This window comes from Hakea prostrata, chromosome 4 (genome assembly GCF_041222555.1).
Source record: "Hakea prostrata isolate BN-2017 chromosome 4, UWA_Hpros_2, whole genome shotgun sequence".
In the NCBI taxonomy this organism is placed as follows: Eukaryota; Viridiplantae; Streptophyta; class Magnoliopsida; order Proteales; family Proteaceae; genus Hakea; species Hakea prostrata.
This window is the reverse complement of record NC_142603.1, coordinates 1,608,762-1,627,693: the sequence shown is the minus strand read 5'-3', so window position 1 is coordinate 1,627,693 and position 18,932 is coordinate 1,608,762. Positions and strand designations below refer to the sequence as shown.

The following is an 18,932-nucleotide window of genomic DNA, read 5'->3' as shown; positions in this document are numbered from 1 at the left end:
CAAATTTTTATCACAGCCCAATGATAAATTAGATAAATACTATCCTATGAAAATATAATTTTAAGGTCTCTATATTTTTTAAATATAAAAATGAGTGCCAACACTTTAAGGCATCACTTTTAAGGTGCCACTAAATTTTGCTATTTTCTTTTTAAAGCATATTATTCCCTTTCACATTTATCGTTTTTTTTATATTTTTTCCCTTGTTTTCGAAAAGAAAAAAAAAACCGCTTATGCTCGTCGCTTTTCACCTTCTAAACAGGCTAAACGTGTAGTCTATCTGTTATGCAGCTGTCATTTGTGTGACTTGTGACGTGTGAGACAATACTGTACTACATACACAATTTGCACGCTTTGTGAAGGTGATAATATCGTAATTTTAATTTTAACTAGGGATAGTTTCGTCCTTAAAAACGTACAGCCGGTACAGGACTGACTATATATACAGTTGTGCGCGCTGCAGGCTTATAGTCTGGAAGAGATTAACAGCTTTAGAAATCTGAATTTCATCTTCGTGTTGAACTCGGCGAGAGAGTAGAAAAAAAGAAATGGCAGAAGAGGGACAAGTGATCGGTTGTCACACCGTTGAAGCTTGGAACGAACAGCTTCAGAAGGGAAACGAATCCAAGAAACTGGTATATATCCCTCCCATTTTTCTCTTGATTTACGCATGGAGATACGCTTTCCGTTCGTTGAAGGTTTCGATAATTTCAGTTGAAGGTGTTTTCAGAAAAGTTGGGTTGGGTTTGTGATGTTTCTCTTGAGCGGTGGGATTAGGGCTGCAAAAGCTGCATGGATTTCTTTTTGTTGGATGTCCGTTTCACTCTTTCGATGAATATTTGATGAATTGAAATGTTGCTCTGCTTCGGATTTTGGTCTTATGGAACAATTTTATTTTCCTCGTGATTATACTTGCAGTTTATGTATAATGTTTTATGTCGTGAATTGCGATGATCAGTCTGCATTATTCCTCCTATTATGCTGCTGTCCGATTGATATACTCGTTATTTCTTATACTTTAATACATGAAGCTTCTTAATCTTCTCTGAGGCTGGATGTTTGTGTGTTGGAAAAAGAAAAAAAAAAAGGTAGGGCCTCATTTTATTAATATTTTTGTATTGATGATCCAGCTTGTTGTTATTACTGGCGGTGAAGCCTGGTATGTTGTATTTTTGTTTACAAGCCTTCTAGGATAAGCGCAGTCCGTGTTAATAAAGGGAAACAAAACATATCTATGTCCTTCTACTCGATATATTTGGGTCGAAATTGGTTTTTGTGGTTCTTTACCTACTCACAGAAATATCTGCTAGTCTATTCTGAGATTCAGACTTGTTACCTTGTGGATTTCTTTTCCTATATAAAATCTTATTGACAAATATACTTCCTAAATGCTGGCAGAGTCGATGGTCGTTATTCCTATTTCCAATTTTTTTATTTTTCCAGCACTAAAGAGAGAAGAGCAGTATAATTGAATTATAAGCTCTGCATATGGTTGACTGTAACGATTTGCCAGCAGTTATTACATTTAATTGTAAGATTGTGATGGTCCTGTGATCTAAAGCTACTTTTTGGACATCTCCTTTCAGTGAATCATTACTTTGATCTTTTGTAGAAAATAATGACTGACCGTATTCTTTTATATTCCATTTCTGAACTACCACTCGACGTCGATCCTTATTGTTTGAATATTATGATATCCTTCCAATTTCCCTTCTCATGCAGAATGTAAAATCTTATCACCAATGCCGTCTGCCTCATATGTTTGTATTGGGGATTGTTTCTGATCCAATACACTATTGGGTGAGATTTTATGATGCCAACAGATTTCAAATATGAGGTCAGATTATAAGCAAAATGTGATTCTTCTTTAGGGATGAAGTCGTCCTCATGATATTATTTTCGGTTCTATCAGTTTGGATGGGTTTCTGGGTCATTATGTGATGCACATTTTTAATTTTTTGGGACTAAGTAGCTCACGCTTAAAAGTCAGCCTTTGAAGAGAGGGATCCCAACTCATTATGACCTTCAAGTCGGGCTACTAGTGCATAGAATCATTACTTTTGCATGGAAACCCTGAGAATCTCCCCCCTCCATGCCTGTAAACTTATGGGAACTAAGATCATTCTTGAGAGATTTTCTCTAATGCCTTGTCTTGGTACCACTTGTTAGCTATTCAAATCCAACTTGTGATCACTGTGTTCGTGGCGCACCCAACATGACTCACTTTTTGTGCATCATATTTATATGGTCCATTCTTTATCTATGTCCATTTGCTGAAATTTTGTATCCATGGGTGATCTAATGCAGTTAAACTATTCGAACTTGTCAGCCTGCGACCACCGAAGGTTGGCTGGGTTGACAATGATCGACGCCTCTGAGTGAATACTTCATGGGTTTGGTTTCTCCCTAGTGGTATATGTAATGGTTCCCTTCCCCATTATATATAAAAGCTTCCTTGTACCGGGGAAAAAAGTATACTCTACCTGTGTTTGTAGGTAGGTAGTATCTACTACCATGAGACTCTAGAAATTTGTACATGCATATCAACTTATCAAGGATTTTCAGCAATTTTAGTTGTACATGACATCTGATTGGCATGTGCCCTGTTATATCATGACCCTCATTGTAATTTTGATTTATCAAGATTTATGGGGCTAGGTGAATAGAACATTTTCAACTCCTCCCCCGACCTTATCTTTTTTGTATCACAGGGACTGGGTATGTTCCTATATTCATGATTTACATTAGCATTAATTTTGCAATCAGCTATATTACTCATTTTTTTTTCTTTCTAAACATGGACAAAATGGCTCTGACCTCATATTTAAGTATTAGTAATCAAGTTGCCAATTTACTCCAATTTACTTCCTCGCTACATGACTTTATTTTAGATTTTTCTTTGATCACCTATTTTAGATTTAAATCTATTTATACAACATGGTGGTTTCTTAACTTGGTTTGTTGGTAAATTTTGTTTACTCAATGCTGACAGGGGATATATATTGCTTTTTCTTATATTTTGTATTAAATATAAATATATATGTACTTTAGAAAGATCTAATGTTGCATTGTTCTTTTGTCCATGTTAACTAAACATGCCAAATCTGTGTGCCTGCTCATCCACCTGAATCCTTGATTTTTCAATTCGATCAATAGATTTCCCATGCTTATTTCACTCGTCTCTATGCATGTGTGGATTTGTAATATACATCTTGTGCATGGGTTTTCATGAGGATTTTTTTTGAATCCCAAGACCCAAAAGTGTACACTTGTATATGTCTGTTTGTGTGTGGCTGGCTGCATCAGTTACCAAGCAGGAAATCCATCTAACATTACTTCATGGAACTTCATGGATTGATGTTGTACCTGCAGCTGCAGACTTCCATTGCAACCTAATTGAGCACTGGGATTCCTCACGATGTCAAATGCAACCAAGTCTTTGCTGCTTCCTTCCTTCAGGCAACAAGAGCCCTCAGAGGGCTCTTCTATTGATGTGCTCTGCCATTATTTGTGTTCATGTGCATGCTCGGTTACTTTGAATTATTTTATGTAGGCACCAATTAACTTTATTATTTAACCTTATAGCCCTTATTTGATTCATATTTGTAGTAAGGAATAACCCTTCATACCTCTCACACATCTTTGTTCGCCTACCCATCTAGATAACTATGGGGGTGGTGAGTGTTACTGGCTTTCTTGAGCATGCCACAACCTGCATGGGTTTTCATTTTTTTGGGGTGGTTAGGGTGGCTGGGGAGCTAGGTAGGTCATTTAACTTTCAAGTGAATCCTAGAGGGCAGGAGAGCGAGTCTTGCTTGCTTTGTTGTACCAGATTATGAATTGTTAGATCCTAACTTTAGTTGAACATCAAGACATTCTTTTACAGATTTGCCTGGTTTTTTTTTTTTTTTTGTTATTATGACCTGACCTGCTTTTGTACTGTTCAAATGCTTTGGGTTGTCAGCTTGGATGATTCAAGTGGACTTTCCAAATGGTCCAGTCAATAGTTTTGGCAAATGAGAATTTCATGTTAGCTTTTGCTCTTTGTATCACAGTTCAGGATTCTCCTGTTGGATTGATGTTTATTGTGTTTCTCTTTTGATTCTTTATTCAATTTGAGACACCATGATGTGACCCTGGGTTTCTGAATAGGGTCATTGTGGACCCAAAAGATTTCTTTTTAGTAGCCCTGTAGAATATTAGTGAACTTTATTTGTGCTTTGATTGGCAAATACACCAAATATTCCTAGGCTTGTGAGGAGTGGTTCTTTTTGGTATGAACTTAAAGACAGGTAAAACCCTTAAAAGTAAGAAACCAATAGTTGGATTATATAAGGAATTAATTTTCAATAGGGAGGGTAATTCTGGAGCTTTACCTGAAGGAGGGATGTAGTTAGAAAAAACAACTTAACAATAGAGGGGCTTACTTGTAATTAACATAGGATAAGTCATTGGTAAGACTTTAATGGAAATAAAGAAAATAGCTCTCCCTCTTTTCTCTGGAACAACCTTGGGGTGAACTAGGTAACCAAGAAAACTTGACTGCTCAAAAACATTCTGGATTGGGCTGGGAACTATAGGGATAGAACGAAGTGCCCTAGCAAACAGCTTTCATCAAGGGTAACATCATAATAACAGGGCTTAACATATTATACAGAATAGTTACAGAATTCAGGGAAATTGAGCAGCTTGCAGGTATATGTCATATGAACTGGTGGACAAACTGATTAGGAGTAAGTGAATTTAATTGGGAATGATGCCAGAAAGTTAGTTATCAAATTTCAGGGCTAATTAACAAGTAATAATGATATTGTGAAAAAAAGAAAAGGGATTTTTAAGACGGGAGGTAGAAGAGAACTGTTCATTGAGATCTTTTCCTTCTCTTGAGAGGCGAGGATTGTGGTCTTTTTTGATTGAATATCTGTATACCATTGCCTTGCAAACCAACGAATTCTCCTGATATAATAGGTAGATAAAATCAGAGATCAGTCCTTTTGTTTGGGAAAAATTGGCATTGTAATTTCACATATTCCTCTGGGGTTGGTACGCCTTGGTTATATTTCTCATTTTGTTTTGAGAGTCACATTCTTGATGATCTCAGTCAAAGGCAAACTAGGTAGTATCCTACCATATTTTGGGCACCTTTCCCTGTCGTTGTTGACTTTTTTAATCAAGCTCCTGATTACATGCAGGTGGTTGTGGATTTCACTGCTTCATGGTGTGGACCTTGCCGAATTATTGCACCTGTCTTAGCTGAGATGGCCAAGAAACTGCCTAATGTCATTTTCCTGAAGGTTGATGTGGACGAACTGAAGGTACAAATATTGCATTTATTTTCTTACTTTCAACCAAGATCATGCTGGGAATAATTTTATTAGTAATGTAACATCCAATTGAAAGTTCTGTTACTCACTGGAAGAAATGTCATTTTCAGTCCGTGGCAACAGATTGGGCAGTAGAGGCTATGCCAACATTCATGTTCCTGAAAGAAGGGAAGATAGTTGACAAGATTGTGGGTGCAAAGAAAGATGAGCTCCAACAGAAAATTGCATTGCATGCTGCTGCTTAAATTGTTAATTTCCTAGCTTCTGAAGAGATATGAGTCTGCTTGACAGAGTATAAACTTGGCTTATATTAGTAGAAACGAATATTGTGTGCTTTATAGCTGCTGGTATCACTCCAGCGATAATAATATATACTTATTGGTGAGAATCTCTATCAATCATTGGCCTAAATCCGTGTAGTTTTTATTGGTATTCCTTCTTGGAAGAATTGAGTGGAGGGCGGTGGCAGTGCCCAGATCGATTTCGTGGCCTTTTCCACCCTCTTGTAAGGCAGAAATGTAGAATTGATCGCCCTGTATACTGCTTCACAGAGAACCCACTTATGTTTTTCACCCGAAATTCTTGTTTTGCCGAGCAGGCCATGGTAATCCTGCAACTGCCTGCTGTTATTCAGGTTGGGCTCTCAGCGAGGGTTCCCTTTTTTTAACTTCCCAGGCTTTGGGTTGTTTTAATATACACGAGGGATGTGTTATTTAGGCGTATGAAGTGGTTATTGTTGAGGGCGAATTTTGTGATTGTGAGCATTTTATGACATCTGGTTTCTCTTTGGTAAGAGAATTTCAGTGAAGAAGGCAAGGAGGACTAATGATGTCTTGATTACAAAGATCAAGAAACTCCACTATGTGGTGGCCTGAAGCTCAAGAAAACCCATTCTTAAGGTTTAACTTTTGCTTACCAGACCTGAAGAGCAACTCAGCTTATCAGAGAGGCCCACAGTTCAGTCAGCTTGCTCGTTTATTACTGCTAATAGCATTATCTATACATTTCGTCGGACTCTTAGATGGTTTGGTCTCATTTCAGTTAGTCTTGTGTTCAAGCCAGTGTGCCTTCTTACCGATTGGTTCTCTGTAACATGTTTATCCATTTTGCCTAAATCTGTTGTCAAATCTAAGGTTCTCCAATAAAACAGATGCCCCTAAACCTTGAGATGGAATCCTGTGATATTGAAAGACTGTCCTCGATTATTATATATTCAAAGATTAGATTTAGTCACTCTCAAAAGATTCTTGATTACACTATAAGTTGACTTCTGTGTCGGTTTCACTTGGTTTCCATTAATATTTGTTTTGGTTTTCTGTCTCTATTAATTACTCCATTATTTTGTTTTCCGATTAAAGTGGTCGTCAGATCATATGGGCTTGGCCTTCAATTAGAAACTGGCTGACAGCTATTAATTAGTCCACGCTACAGGAGACTCAAGAACAACTTTATTGTTCAAGTCTCGGGCTTCCCATCTCATTGAATTCACACCCCAGATCATATGCTCTCACTTCTGGAGAAAAGATTTAAGGAAAAAAGAAGTCCAGCTCACCTGCAATACCCAACACCAACAAGTTGCAGGTTGGGAAGAGGAATACTAATTCTTTCTGATCTGTTCTGGCAACTATTACATATTTAAAAGGCAACCAAGTCAACAAATCTCCAGAAGCACATTGCAAAACAGATAAAAAAACAGGATTATTTTGTGGGGAAGGGATGATGCTTGATAGGAGAGGATTTCAATAGAGAGGATTCAGGCCCTCAAATTTTTTGATGATGACTCGAGATTCAACTCTCGATTGTCTGTCACAAGAAACCAGTAACAAAATACATATAAAACACAACTCATATGGGACCCCATTTCCTACATGAGCTTGACAGGGGTTTTGCTTTCCTCCTTATGTTAAAAAGATTGACAGACAGACAAATGCCCACCACCCATTTTTCTCCATTTCAGGTTAAATGGCCGGAGAACACCACCACGACTTTAAATCTACTTACTGGGTACCTCTCACCAAAACAAAGGACCCAGATGCTGATGCCTACCCTAGATCTTACAAACCTAGAAAATTCTCCCTATTACACATAACCACAACATTAGCCCACAAACTAAGAAAACAAACTTCTACAGCCTCCAATGTAAAATTTAAGTGAAACTAGCCTTCTAAGAATCAAATTCACCTTCCAGTGAGTCTTCCTCCTTATTTGCTTGTTTCTTTGTAGTTTCCCCCTGTCGGTGCAACTATACAATTAAATGCAAGCATATGGTGTTTGATACAGGGAAAGTACTTTACACTTCCCATTAAGGTTGATTGGTTGTCACAGTTGTGGGGGCACAAATAGCTTCCACCGATAGTCGCTTCAGCACATTCGGACATGGGTCTGCTCCAAAGTTACTGTTGGATATGGTTACTGAACATCTCTGCTTTCCTATGCATTTCTGTTAAAAAAAAAAAAAAAAGAAGGGGTAATTAAATAAATTAGAACCAAAAAAAACAAAACAGAAACTAAAAACTGGTTTTCTTTCTCTCTCTCTCTCTTTTAAATTAAGTTGAAAATGGTTACTATATTATGGATTAAAAAAAGACAAAATCCAACTGTCAGGTGAGACCACTACCAGTAGAAAACAAATTTCAAGAATTCTGCAGGTCAACAAAAATACATATAGATAGATTCATGGGTCATCCAAGTGCCATACAGCTTTGTCACATTGCTTAATTTCCTAACGCCAGGTATGCACGCATTTATAGGAGTTTTTAAAGTGAGAAGTCTGAGCTCTCTAAAGTTCTGAACTGTTATTGTCGGTATCATAAGGAAATAATCCACCACCGCTTAGCCTAAAGGTGACATGTCATGTTATCTTGGGCTTTTGGCAAAAACCAGATTTTGACAAATCTGATGACAGGGTCTGGTTTGGCCAGATCAATAACTGATGCTTTCATTCACTAATTTAGAGGATATGCATGAATCACCAAGTGGAGTTACCTTCTCTAAGATGGCATATGAGGTTGGAGCATGACAGGTTCCCTGTTGAAAACTTCCACAAGTGCCAGTAGGAGTGCCAAAGCTTGCAAACTTAATGGTAGAAATGGATTGTCCCATTGCACAACCCAAATGAACCTTTGGTCGGTGGACATTTTCTACCTTACCATCATCACTCTGTGTATGCCAATCCTTTAGGTTGGGGTGCCACTCGGACACATCGGCACAGACACCAGTCACCGATCTCTTAACAAGTGATATTCTTGAAACATCGCCACCAATTTCCTCGAAAACTACAAGAAGATTTTGAGTTGATCTTAGCCAAGATCGTGGCACATGATACCTGAAAATCATTAATATCAGAAGATCAGATAAATACAAAATTCAAAATTCAAGGGAATCTTAAGTGTTTGATAAGGCATTTAAAAGATTACCATCTCTGGGTCGGTTGGCCACAACCAGTTTGGCACTTAAGTGGTCTGAACGTTCCAGCATATTTACACTGATTGCAATTACCAATTGCCCAAGCAGTCCAATATCTACCTATGCTCTGTCCATTGATCCAGATTTGACCCTTTCCCATGCTCCCCATGTCTAATGCCAATGGTTCATTTCCATTAGGGGCATTAAAGTATGACTGCAAGTTGCATTTGGAATTAGTAAAGCTCCAGATGCATGCATAAAGATACATTCAAGACTTTTTTTTCCCTTTTGTTTACCTTATACCATGTCAAAGGCTGTTGTTTCCGTGCAACTAATGATGCACTCGTCCACTCAACAGAGGAAATTCCATTTGGAGAAGCAAGATTCATGGACTCTCCTTTCAAGCCAACCTGTATTAGGAGCAAACAAACAAGTAATCAATCAATCAATCAATCTATATTGAAAAACAAAAGGCACTAATCAATTCCTTTTTTGTTTTTAACTTGTGTAGAAATGACCAATTTAAACCTGGTAGGCCCATTTCTGCCAACTCAGATCCCTTTTCCCCTGGTCAAGACCTCGCAGCACCACCGGGCCAAGGACTCCAGTGTTCCATGCTTCAAAATGTGCTCCAACATTCTTTAACCACAACAGATGAAAGTAGTAGTTAAGACTTAGAAATAACGTAAATACAGAAACCCATAGATAAAAAAGCACAATTTAATTACTTGAAAACCCACAACGTAGTTTTTTTCTTCACTACATTGCAAACTTGAACTGCTAAACCGTATATTGCAATAAGAAAGAAAACAAATTTAATGACGATGGAGACTAACTGGTAATCCAACAGCTACGCTGAGGAGTGCAATTCTGTTAGTTCCTGCACGGAGGTTGCTAATCTTTCCATCAAATGTGAATTTCCTGTCTTCTCTGGACCCGAAGGCAGATCCTACATTGGGAGAAGCAACAGTTAGGTAAGCCAGAGGGTGGCATTATTAATCAACACTTGAGTATAAATCAGCCAACAAGATCCAAGAACAGAAACCAAGTTCAAGGGAAAACATACCTGAAAGCTGTCCATTGATAAAGATGTGTAAAGCATGACCTGTTGACACCACCAAGAGACTTGGATATTGACCCCCACGCAAAAATGATTCTTGTGGACCAATTTCAACACTGTAAACAGAATGTCACCTAAAATTAATAACCCTTAATAGATAATTGGTACTGATTTTTCTGAATCTCTGATGTACTGTGCCACAAAGAGAAGAGCATTCATCTATGTTCTACTCCATGTGAAACATGCACTATTTGAAGGATAGAACAAGACCTCCAAAGCAGAAACTCTATGATGTACTGGTCCAGCTACTAAGAAATGATATAATCCCTAACCATACTGCACCAACTACCGAAACATGAGTGGTCCTTAACTATATTTCAAATGGCCTGATGGTAACCATTTACTGAAGGAAATCCTTTTTCACTCTCATTTTGGGGCGAATGAGATTCCTTTTCAATAATCATTCAATTAATTTTTACTTTCAAGATTCAAGCTCTAAATAACAATTCTTTTGTATAAATTCATATTAGTGAGGTAACCAAAAAAAATTAATCCTAAACATGAAGGATTCACATAGGACGTGTGGGGCTTGAGTACCATCCCTTGCCACCTCAGGGGTTACATTTAAACTGTCTTTCATACAGATGGTACCCAAATTGATCATACCAATTAAGGTCAGGGATCAACAAACATTGTAACTTGGATGTCTACTTAAAAAGTCGAATTTAATAAGCCTTACCTGGTGATATACCAGAGATAATCACTCGTGTCCCTGGTTACATTTATCTGCTCCAAGAGACCAGAAGCAGTCATCACTGAATTTTCATCCACTGAGGAAACATCTTCATCATAGGCTGCCCATGATAGCAACTCAGCATTGGTGGACAGCATTTGCATCTGCGATGTCTGAACCCCAACCTGTTCAACACAACAGATGCCAGTTAAATATGATCTTCAGGTAATTTTTTCTAGCAGAAGATAACTAATATAGGTTTAGTATCCCCCGCATTGCACGACTGCAGAATATAACAGAGTTAATGCTTAGTTCATCCTGATTTGAAGCTAATAAAAATCTACCCCTGATATGGTTCGGTTTGCTTACTTTTGCAGTGTTAAAGACTGAATTTCTACAATCAGGAAGGATGCTGATAGACCAAGGTGGCAAGTTATAATGCATATTATTGAACATCACCCTTGCAGCAGAATTCGGATTATTGTTTGAGAGAAAAGCTGCACAATCTCCAGACTTAGAAGAGTACACATAAGCCTGGACCAGTCATGTAAGTTGATAAGAGGCAAATTTTGATGAAAGAATAATACAAATGAAAACAGAGAAGTCATCCCAGATGAGAACCAAGAAACCTGCTGAGAGTCTCCCAGAGAAGTAACAGTAGGGTCTGCTGAAACTAAAGCTCGCTCACAATGCTTAATAGCCTTATGGAGTTCCTTCAAATGTCCATATTTAGGTTCCCTGATCAAACCTATCAAAGTTGAAGAGGTGAAATGGTTAATTAGATATCCATCAATCAACATATCTCTAATGCCAATGCATATGGGTAAAGCATGATCAATTTGCACTAGCCTCCTCACCATATTCATCAATGGGAGCGTCATAGTCATAGCTGGTAGTGATAAACGGGCCTCCAGCAGTGCGTCCAAAGTTGGTTCCTCCATGGTACTGGTACATCAGCATAAAAGTTCATAATGTAGAACTGAACTTTCCAATCTTAAATATTGGGGAACCGGGAGTCAAACAGCAAAGGAAACTAACCATGTAGTAATTAACAAAGGAACCTCCCTTTTGTATGAAGCGAGCAACTGCAAATGCCAAATCTTGGACTGGTCGATGGTGGACTGTACCACCAAACTCCGTGAACCTTGAATTCAGATTAACAAGTAGGAAAACACTGAGATGAGTGCACTTCTTTAACTCAGATGATAATTTAAAGGGTTAGACAGAAGGTAATTTACCAGCCACTCCAAGCCTCTGTCCACATTTTAGGCTTGTAAGGTCTGTTGGGAGTAAAGGCATCACAGTAGAATCCATTACATGAGTTTATCTGTTAACAACATAGTTCAGAGAGGGATCTAAGAATTTCTATCTACCCAAGAAAGTAAAACTAAAAAGAGGAACAAATTAGAGCATCCTACTCTTTTAAAAAGAAAATTCATTTCTTCTTTATATGCTTATGATATGATGGTAGCATACCATGAGAACAGAGGGAGCATAACATGAACTTGGCAAGAAAGATATTGGTTCATCAGAGCAAGCATATGAAAAACTTGCAAGGCCAGGACATGTATATAGTCATTCAAGAATAAATTCGCAGGGTCACTGGATCTAGTGAGTGAAGCACATTAGATTACTTACCACTGGATCAGGGGCATCCTCTTCCTTGCACATCACCCATGGGACCCCGGTGCCCAATTCAACAGCCATATTTGCAGCCCATGACATATATGCATGACCAGCAGCTCCAAATACCTTGCCTAATGGTCCATACTCGTTTTCAATCTGCAGGGACAGAATGAAGACAGGTCAACAAAAGAATTTACATCAAAATAGTTGCATCCAAGCCTTTCCTTCAGCGAGTTGCATGTTGTCTTCTGAATCCGTAAATGCTACCATTTCTTTTATCGTACACTGATCAGATAAACAATAAGATGAAATTCACATAAAACATACCATAAAACATGCCTGAGAAAGAATAATGGGGCCACCCTGGGACTCAAAAAGCTTCTCGCTCTTCATCATCTGCACAATCTTTTGGACGAACCCTTGCATTGCCGCCTACAGTGTAAGCAAAGGAGAGTACAAAAAATCAGATTCCCTACAATGTATTGGTTGTAGTTGGAGATACATTCGCCAATTATGATCTTAGAAAGAAAAGGAGCATGAAGTAGAAGAAGAGACCTTAAAGGGTTCATTATCCGTTCGGAAGCTGATACCTGGAACATACTTCAACCAGACAGGGAACCCACTACATAGAAACACAAGTGAAAAGATAAAATAAAAACCCATCTCATCTAAAGCATTACTTCACAAAAGAAAGGTAACAACATGAAGAATAGACATTCGCATCAAGTTAGTCACTCTGTAGAAGAAATAGAGAAACTGGGAGATCTGGGGCGGAATGGCAGGTACCCAAAATTCCATTCTCCACAAATGTAAGGGCCAATTCGAAGATGAACATAAAGTCCTGCTCGCTGCACTGTCTTTATGAATCGAACCAGATCGTATCTGTCTTCAAAATTGTACTGAAATCCCGACAGCCCACAGCATTAAGCATGAACAATGTAAGAGAAAATATAAGAAAAAAACAAAAGAGCAAGCCATGAGAGATTAGGGTAAGTACATTGCCGGGAGAAGGCTCATGACCGTTCCAGAAAACGTAGGTCTCCACTACATCCAACCCTCCATCTTTAGCTTTCTGGATAAGATCTCCCCACATCTACAGAAAAACCATTTCTCCTCAGCTAGAAGCTAAATTAGCTAAATTTGCAAACTGTACTAGAAAAGCAAACAGGGGGGGTCTACAATTGCAGAGATGAGGAATAATAGAAAGCTCAAGAAATGCATAGAAGCAGTACATCAGGGGTGCTCCTCGGGTAGTGTATGGAGCCGGAGATGAGTATTTTTCTCTGCCCATTAATGACAACAGCTTTCCGATCGTAAGTCACACTAGACTGGACCAAACCCATGAACAACGCCAAGCAGAACAAGGAAAGGAACTTGGAAATTTCCATTTTGCTTCACACCCTTCTGTGTATGTGTGTGGGTGGATTGGAATTCTGAAAAAGGAGACAAAATAGAAATGGAGAAGTGTTGATGGGTGAAATGTAAGGAAGTAGCAAATCCAGGAAGGGAGTGCTAGCCCCTTTTCCCTTGTTCTAAACTTCTGGGTTACCACTCTGCAACTAAACGGTCCATCTTCTTAGACTCAACACCCCACTGCGTTGTACTTATATGGGGTGAGAGAGAGACTAGTTTGTTGTTACTGTGGAGTGTGAATTGGACACGGAGACCACAAAAAAGAAAGAAAGAAAGGCTGACAAAAGAATAAAAATGTGAAAACAGCAGTAAAATTCCTGTAACTTTAGCAAGTTCACTTGGGTAAAAAACATATTAAAGATACCTTTTTTTCTCCATTACTTTCCTTGCTTACAGAATTAATTTAAAGAGCCAATTGAAATATTTTCTTTTTCATGCAAATCTTTTTTTCTTTTTTTTTTTTGGGTCTTCCAGTACCCAGCATCGGTTATCGTGTCAGAAGACTCGAAAGCTCCACTTGTATTTGTTTTTTCTTAGTTGTCTCTGGTTTCCTTAAGATGCAGAACAGGAATTAATTGCAGTATGTGAGTTAGGGCATTTTTTTTTTTTGGGTAGACTGAACTAGGACTCTGTAGTTTTGAGTATTTATGAAAATGAAAATGTAGTTCATGAGCATAATTTCCAAGTGAGGCTCATTTTAAGAATAATAATAAGATGCGGGGCTATATTTGCTGCATTTGTCTCGGGTTTTTGCTTTTTGGGCTTTGGTGTTTGAGAAAAACAAAGATGGACAAAGCCCATGTGATCCATGAAGCTTCCTCATTATGAGCTAAAGCGTCCCATGTGATGCTTCCATGGCCCACCTCTTTTTGGTCTCAAATCCTTGCCGGTCTCTCTCTCCTCTTCTCTTCTCTTCTCTTGTGCTTACCCACTAATTCCGGTGGTATAGTTTGGTTGGGTCGGATAAAGTCCGTGTCCGAATCCGGATCCATATGGAGGAATTTTTTTTTAAATTTATATATTATTCATATTTTATTTTTACTAGAATAGCCTTGACGGCACGAATGGCGGGAAAGACGAAACAACTCAATTTCCCGCCAACCAAAGTGGGCTAAGTGCTTTATTAAAATAAGGTTATTATTAGGGCACAAAACTAAAACAGAGGTTCCAAATCCCAATTCTCCTCCAAACTCCCCCATTCCCTTAAATTCCGAGGATGAGAAGGAAGAGGAACATATCCACAAACACAAAGCTACATTTTCCGGATTTAATGGCTAGCTTGTCATGTCACTGTAAGCAAGTCACTGTTATCGTTGCGAGAACAAATCTTCTATCTGACAGAATAAAGGTTTGTGTTCCTCTCACACATTTTCATGATATATTAGAAGAATGATCAATTAAGGATTCGATCTCTAATTCATCTTATTAGAATTCACAGGTAATCAGTCATCTTAATATATAGTAGAAAAGTATGAGAATAACACAAAACTCTATCTTTACGGATGAAAGATCCCAATTCTGATAGTCGCCTTCGATCTCTCTTTGGTAGGGTTACCTATGTCTCTAGGGCACTGAAACTTTAAAAGTTAAAAGGCCAAAGCACTAGTTAAGTGTGCATTAGTTTATTTAATCCCACTAAAGAGAAGGTGTATTTTAGTCACTTGTGTGTTTCAATTATTAAACTACAAAGGTATTGCCACCTACCGCCATGCATTAGCAGTTAAAACTTTTGGAAACATGGGTCTTACAACGCATGAATTGGGTCTTTTAGCTAACCGAAAGTTAAAAAATGGGTCTTCTAGATGGTCGGTGATCGTACACTTAGTCCTTCTCTACATGATCACAACCATTGAATCAGTTTACCTTTGGTCCCCACTTCCACTCTTCCATCTAATACTTTGAGTTATGGTTAGATTGAATGGCTGGATTGAGAACGAGGTAGAGGAAAATTGGATGGACGTCGTGTAAAATTTTACCAAAAGTAAAGAACTTCTTGTGAAGAGTCTGTAATGATAGTCTAGCCATTTTTATACATTTGAGTAAAAGAGGTATGAAAGTTGATCAGCTTTATTGTGTATGTTGTAAGGAAGAAGAAACTATTACTCACACATTTCTCCACTCTAAATTTGCTAAAGCAGTGTGGTATGGTAGCCCATTAATATGGAGACGCTCATAAAGAATTTACAATAATGACCAAATGGATGAAGACTTGGGCTGATTTACAAAAATTAGAAAAGAAAGAAGGGGAAAAGTGATGAAGAGTCTAATATCTTTCATTTTATGGTCCCTTTGGAATGTCCGAAACTCAAGTTTAATAGGTGAGTCAAGGAAATCACCTGCTGAGGTTATGCAAATGGTGAACATAGCCCATTCATCGGTTAGGAAGCTAAATCAAATTGTCTCTACTAAAATTAGAAGAACAATAGAGGTAAGAGAAGAGTGGAAGCAACCTAACTATCATTTTGTAAAGATCAATACTGATGTAACTTGGCATCAAGAGACTAGGAAGGGTGGAATGGGGATTATCATCATAAATTGGGAAGGTAATCCGCTGGTGGTAGCCTCCATCCCCAAATTCTTTTCATCGGTGATTGAAGGGGGAGGCAGAGGCAATGCGGGCTAATGAGTTAGAAGCCATGGCTAATTGCTTTGAGTATGTGGAGATGGAGACTGATTCCCAACTACTGGTCAACTATTTATTAGAGACATCCCCACCCCCCCCCCCAACTCCCCTCTTTCTTTTTTATATTTTTTTTTTTATTGTTGTCTCCTCTCCCCCCCCCCCCCCCCCCTCTCCTCTTACCCCCTTTTCCCCCCCCTCCCCCCCCCCCCCACCCCCCCCCCCCCCCCCCCCCCCCTCCCCCCCCCCCCCCCCCCCCCCCCCCCCCCCTCTTTTTCCCCTCCCCGCTCCTTGTCACCCCCTTTTATTGACTAAGCCAACCGTGCCGGCACTTAGCACTTTCTTGCACTAAGTCAGCCTAAAACCCAGCTAGAGAGAGTAGAAGAAAGCTTAGAGCTCAAAGAGAACCTTGAGAGAACTTGTATTGCTCACTTACTTGATGCTTTGTACAAATGAGTCCCACCCCTATTTATAGGTGAGGTAGGATACAATGAATGGTTGTGATTTGTACAAGTGTCTAGAATCTAATGGTTAGGAATATTCTAGTGGGTCTAGATATTTCTAGGGATATTTCTAGAGACAAGATACTTTATAGATGTAGATTCCTCTAGAATCTCCCTCTCTTCTAGAATGTGGGCTAAGTGTAGCCCATTAGTGTTATTTCTAAGTTGGGCTAGCCCATGTGTGGCCCATGAATATTATACCATTGGGCCTATGATAAATTGGATCTTGTCATTCTAATTGGGCCGTGTCATTCTCCCCCACCTATTCCGTCGACGTCCTCGTCGTGTTTTCATCGTGGAACCTCCTTATATGTTCTTGGAATTGCCACAATGCGTTTTCTGGTTCCCAACTTGCTTTACTCTCGGGCAATCCCTTCCACTTCACCAAATACTCTCGACTCGGAGGCACCCCGCGTTTGCGTATTACTCGGTCCGCCATTATATAATCTGCCTCCTTGTCATAGGATGTCGTTACGCTCGTAGATGCCCTTGTAGAAGTCCCACGACTAGGATCCTCCGCATCTTCTTGGTAAGGCTTCAACATACTTGCATGGAAGACAGGATGGATCTTGAGCTTTGGTGGGAGGTCTAGTTGGTAAGAAACCTTACCCACCTTCTTCATGATCTTGAACGGGCCTTCATACCGATGAACCAGTCCTTTGTGTACCTTTCGCAAGGACTTGAATTGTTGGGGTAGTAACTTCACCATGACCATATCCCCAGTTCCGAAGTTTGTGGGTCGTCTATCCTTGTCGGCCCACTTCTTCATCTTCTTTGTGGCTTTGTCTAAGTATGACTTAGCCACGTCCAACCTTTTTCGCCTTGGTTGTAGGCTTTTGGGCAACTCAGGGGGCATCACGTCCTTGAACTCCTTTAGAGTTTTCTTGACCTCCTTCGGTCTGGCTGCCTTGGGGACATCCTCCTTGTCTTCCAAGAGTGCTGCCAAATGTGTGACTTGCCCCTCTTCGGCTCCCTTCTTCAATTGCATGGCCGAAAGAAGCTTCGGCCCCTCCTTAGTCCCTTGTATCGTTGGGACCATACAAGGTGCTCCTTCCTCCATAATGCACACCTTGTTTAAGAATGGCATAGGTACGACCTTGACCCGTGTCAAGAATTCCATGCCAAGCACCAAGTCGAAGTCGTCCATTGTCACGACTGACAAGTCCACGGTGCCTTTCCAAGCCCCAATTGTCATCTCGACTCCCTTGGCAACTCCCTCGATAGGGCGTGCCTTCGAGTTGACTGCTTTAAGGCTCCCTCTTTCCTTGCTCGTTTTGAGCCCCAAACGCTTTGCCTCCTCCGTTGAGACAAAGTTGTGTGTTGCCCCCGTATCAACCATGGCCCTTGCCATTTTGCTGTTGATATGCACCTCTACGTACATCAACCCCTTTGTTGATGTAGGGGCTTTGTCTTCTTTGGCCTTGATAGCACCAAGCCGCTGCAATGATCCCATGTGCACCTCCTCTTCACCCGCGCTTCAAGGAGTGCACTTAGGGCCTTCCGCTTTGGGCAATCCCTAGCCCAATGTGGTCCATCACAAAGGAAGCACTTGTCTTTGGGCTGGAATTTCTTCTTCTTTTCTTGCTTGCCACCCTCCTTGTTTGAAGAGAACTTGTTTGTGCCTTCCCTTGTGTGGTCGGTCTTCGACCCCTTCTCTCCCCCACCTTTGCCATTATTGCTCTTCTTGGCCTTAGACTCGTCCCTTCGAAACTCTATTAAGGACTCCGCCGCCGCTATAGCCATAGCAAGATCTTGTACACCTCGACGTTGTAGCTCTTGCGAGGCCCAATTTTGGAGCCCATCCATGAAGTTGAAGAGAAGTTCCTCTTCGGTCATACTCGGGACCTCCAACATGAGTGTTGAGAACTCCTTCACGTAGTCTCGAATCGACCCCGTGTGTTTTAGCCTCTTGATGTTCTTTCGGGCCAAGAATGCAGCATTCTCCGGATAAAATTGTTTCTTAAGCTCTTTCTTGAAGTCTTCCCATGTGTCTATGGTGCACGTACCTCTTTGCATGTCGTTGTACCTTCGTCTCCACCATAGAGCTGCGGTCTCGGTGAGGTAGAGTTGCACGGTCTTGATCTTGGTAGACTCGTCCTCCATCGACGTAGCCTCGAAATACCGCTCCATGTGCCATAGGAAGTTGTCAACCTCCCGAGCATCTCTTGTTCCCTCGAATGCCTTAGGCTTTGGCACCTCCACCCTTGGTGCTTCACGCCACACACTCCCACCAGTCGTGGTTCTCCTG

The 18,932-nt window shown here is 40.0% G+C and overlaps 2 protein-coding genes across 2 annotated transcripts; one reads left to right on the top strand and one right to left on the bottom strand.

The window, feature by feature from the left end:
* Positions 1 to 459: 459 nt before the first annotated feature.
* TRX1 (thioredoxin H-type 1) lies at positions 460 to 5,855 on the top strand. Its single transcript, XM_089151272.1, has 3 exons — positions 460 to 635; positions 5,193 to 5,315; positions 5,435 to 5,855. Exons 1-3 carry the CDS (start codon positions 549 to 551, stop codon positions 5,567 to 5,569), a joined length of 345 nt encoding a protein of 114 aa, XP_089007398.1. The 5' UTR covers positions 460 to 548; the 3' UTR covers positions 5,570 to 5,855.
* A 714-nt stretch (positions 5,856 to 6,569) lies between these two features.
* LOC149016969 (beta-galactosidase 3-like) lies at positions 6,570 to 13,796 on the bottom strand. The gene is made up of 19 exons (XM_089151271.1): positions 13,381 to 13,796; positions 13,146 to 13,241; positions 12,935 to 13,047; positions 12,704 to 12,770; positions 12,488 to 12,580; positions 12,161 to 12,304; positions 11,761 to 11,849; positions 11,561 to 11,666; positions 11,380 to 11,467; positions 11,152 to 11,270; positions 10,892 to 11,056; positions 10,529 to 10,707; positions 9,796 to 9,905; positions 9,566 to 9,678; positions 9,258 to 9,368; positions 9,026 to 9,139; positions 8,741 to 8,943; positions 8,310 to 8,649; positions 6,570 to 7,764 (listed from the first exon to the last, which is right to left on the bottom strand). The coding sequence occupies exons 1-19, from the start codon at positions 13,534 to 13,536 to the stop codon at positions 7,627 to 7,629; spliced, it is 2,544 nt and encodes an 847-aa protein (XP_089007397.1). The 5' UTR covers positions 13,537 to 13,796; the 3' UTR covers positions 6,570 to 7,626.
* Between the last annotated feature and the right edge of the window lie 5,136 nt (positions 13,797 to 18,932).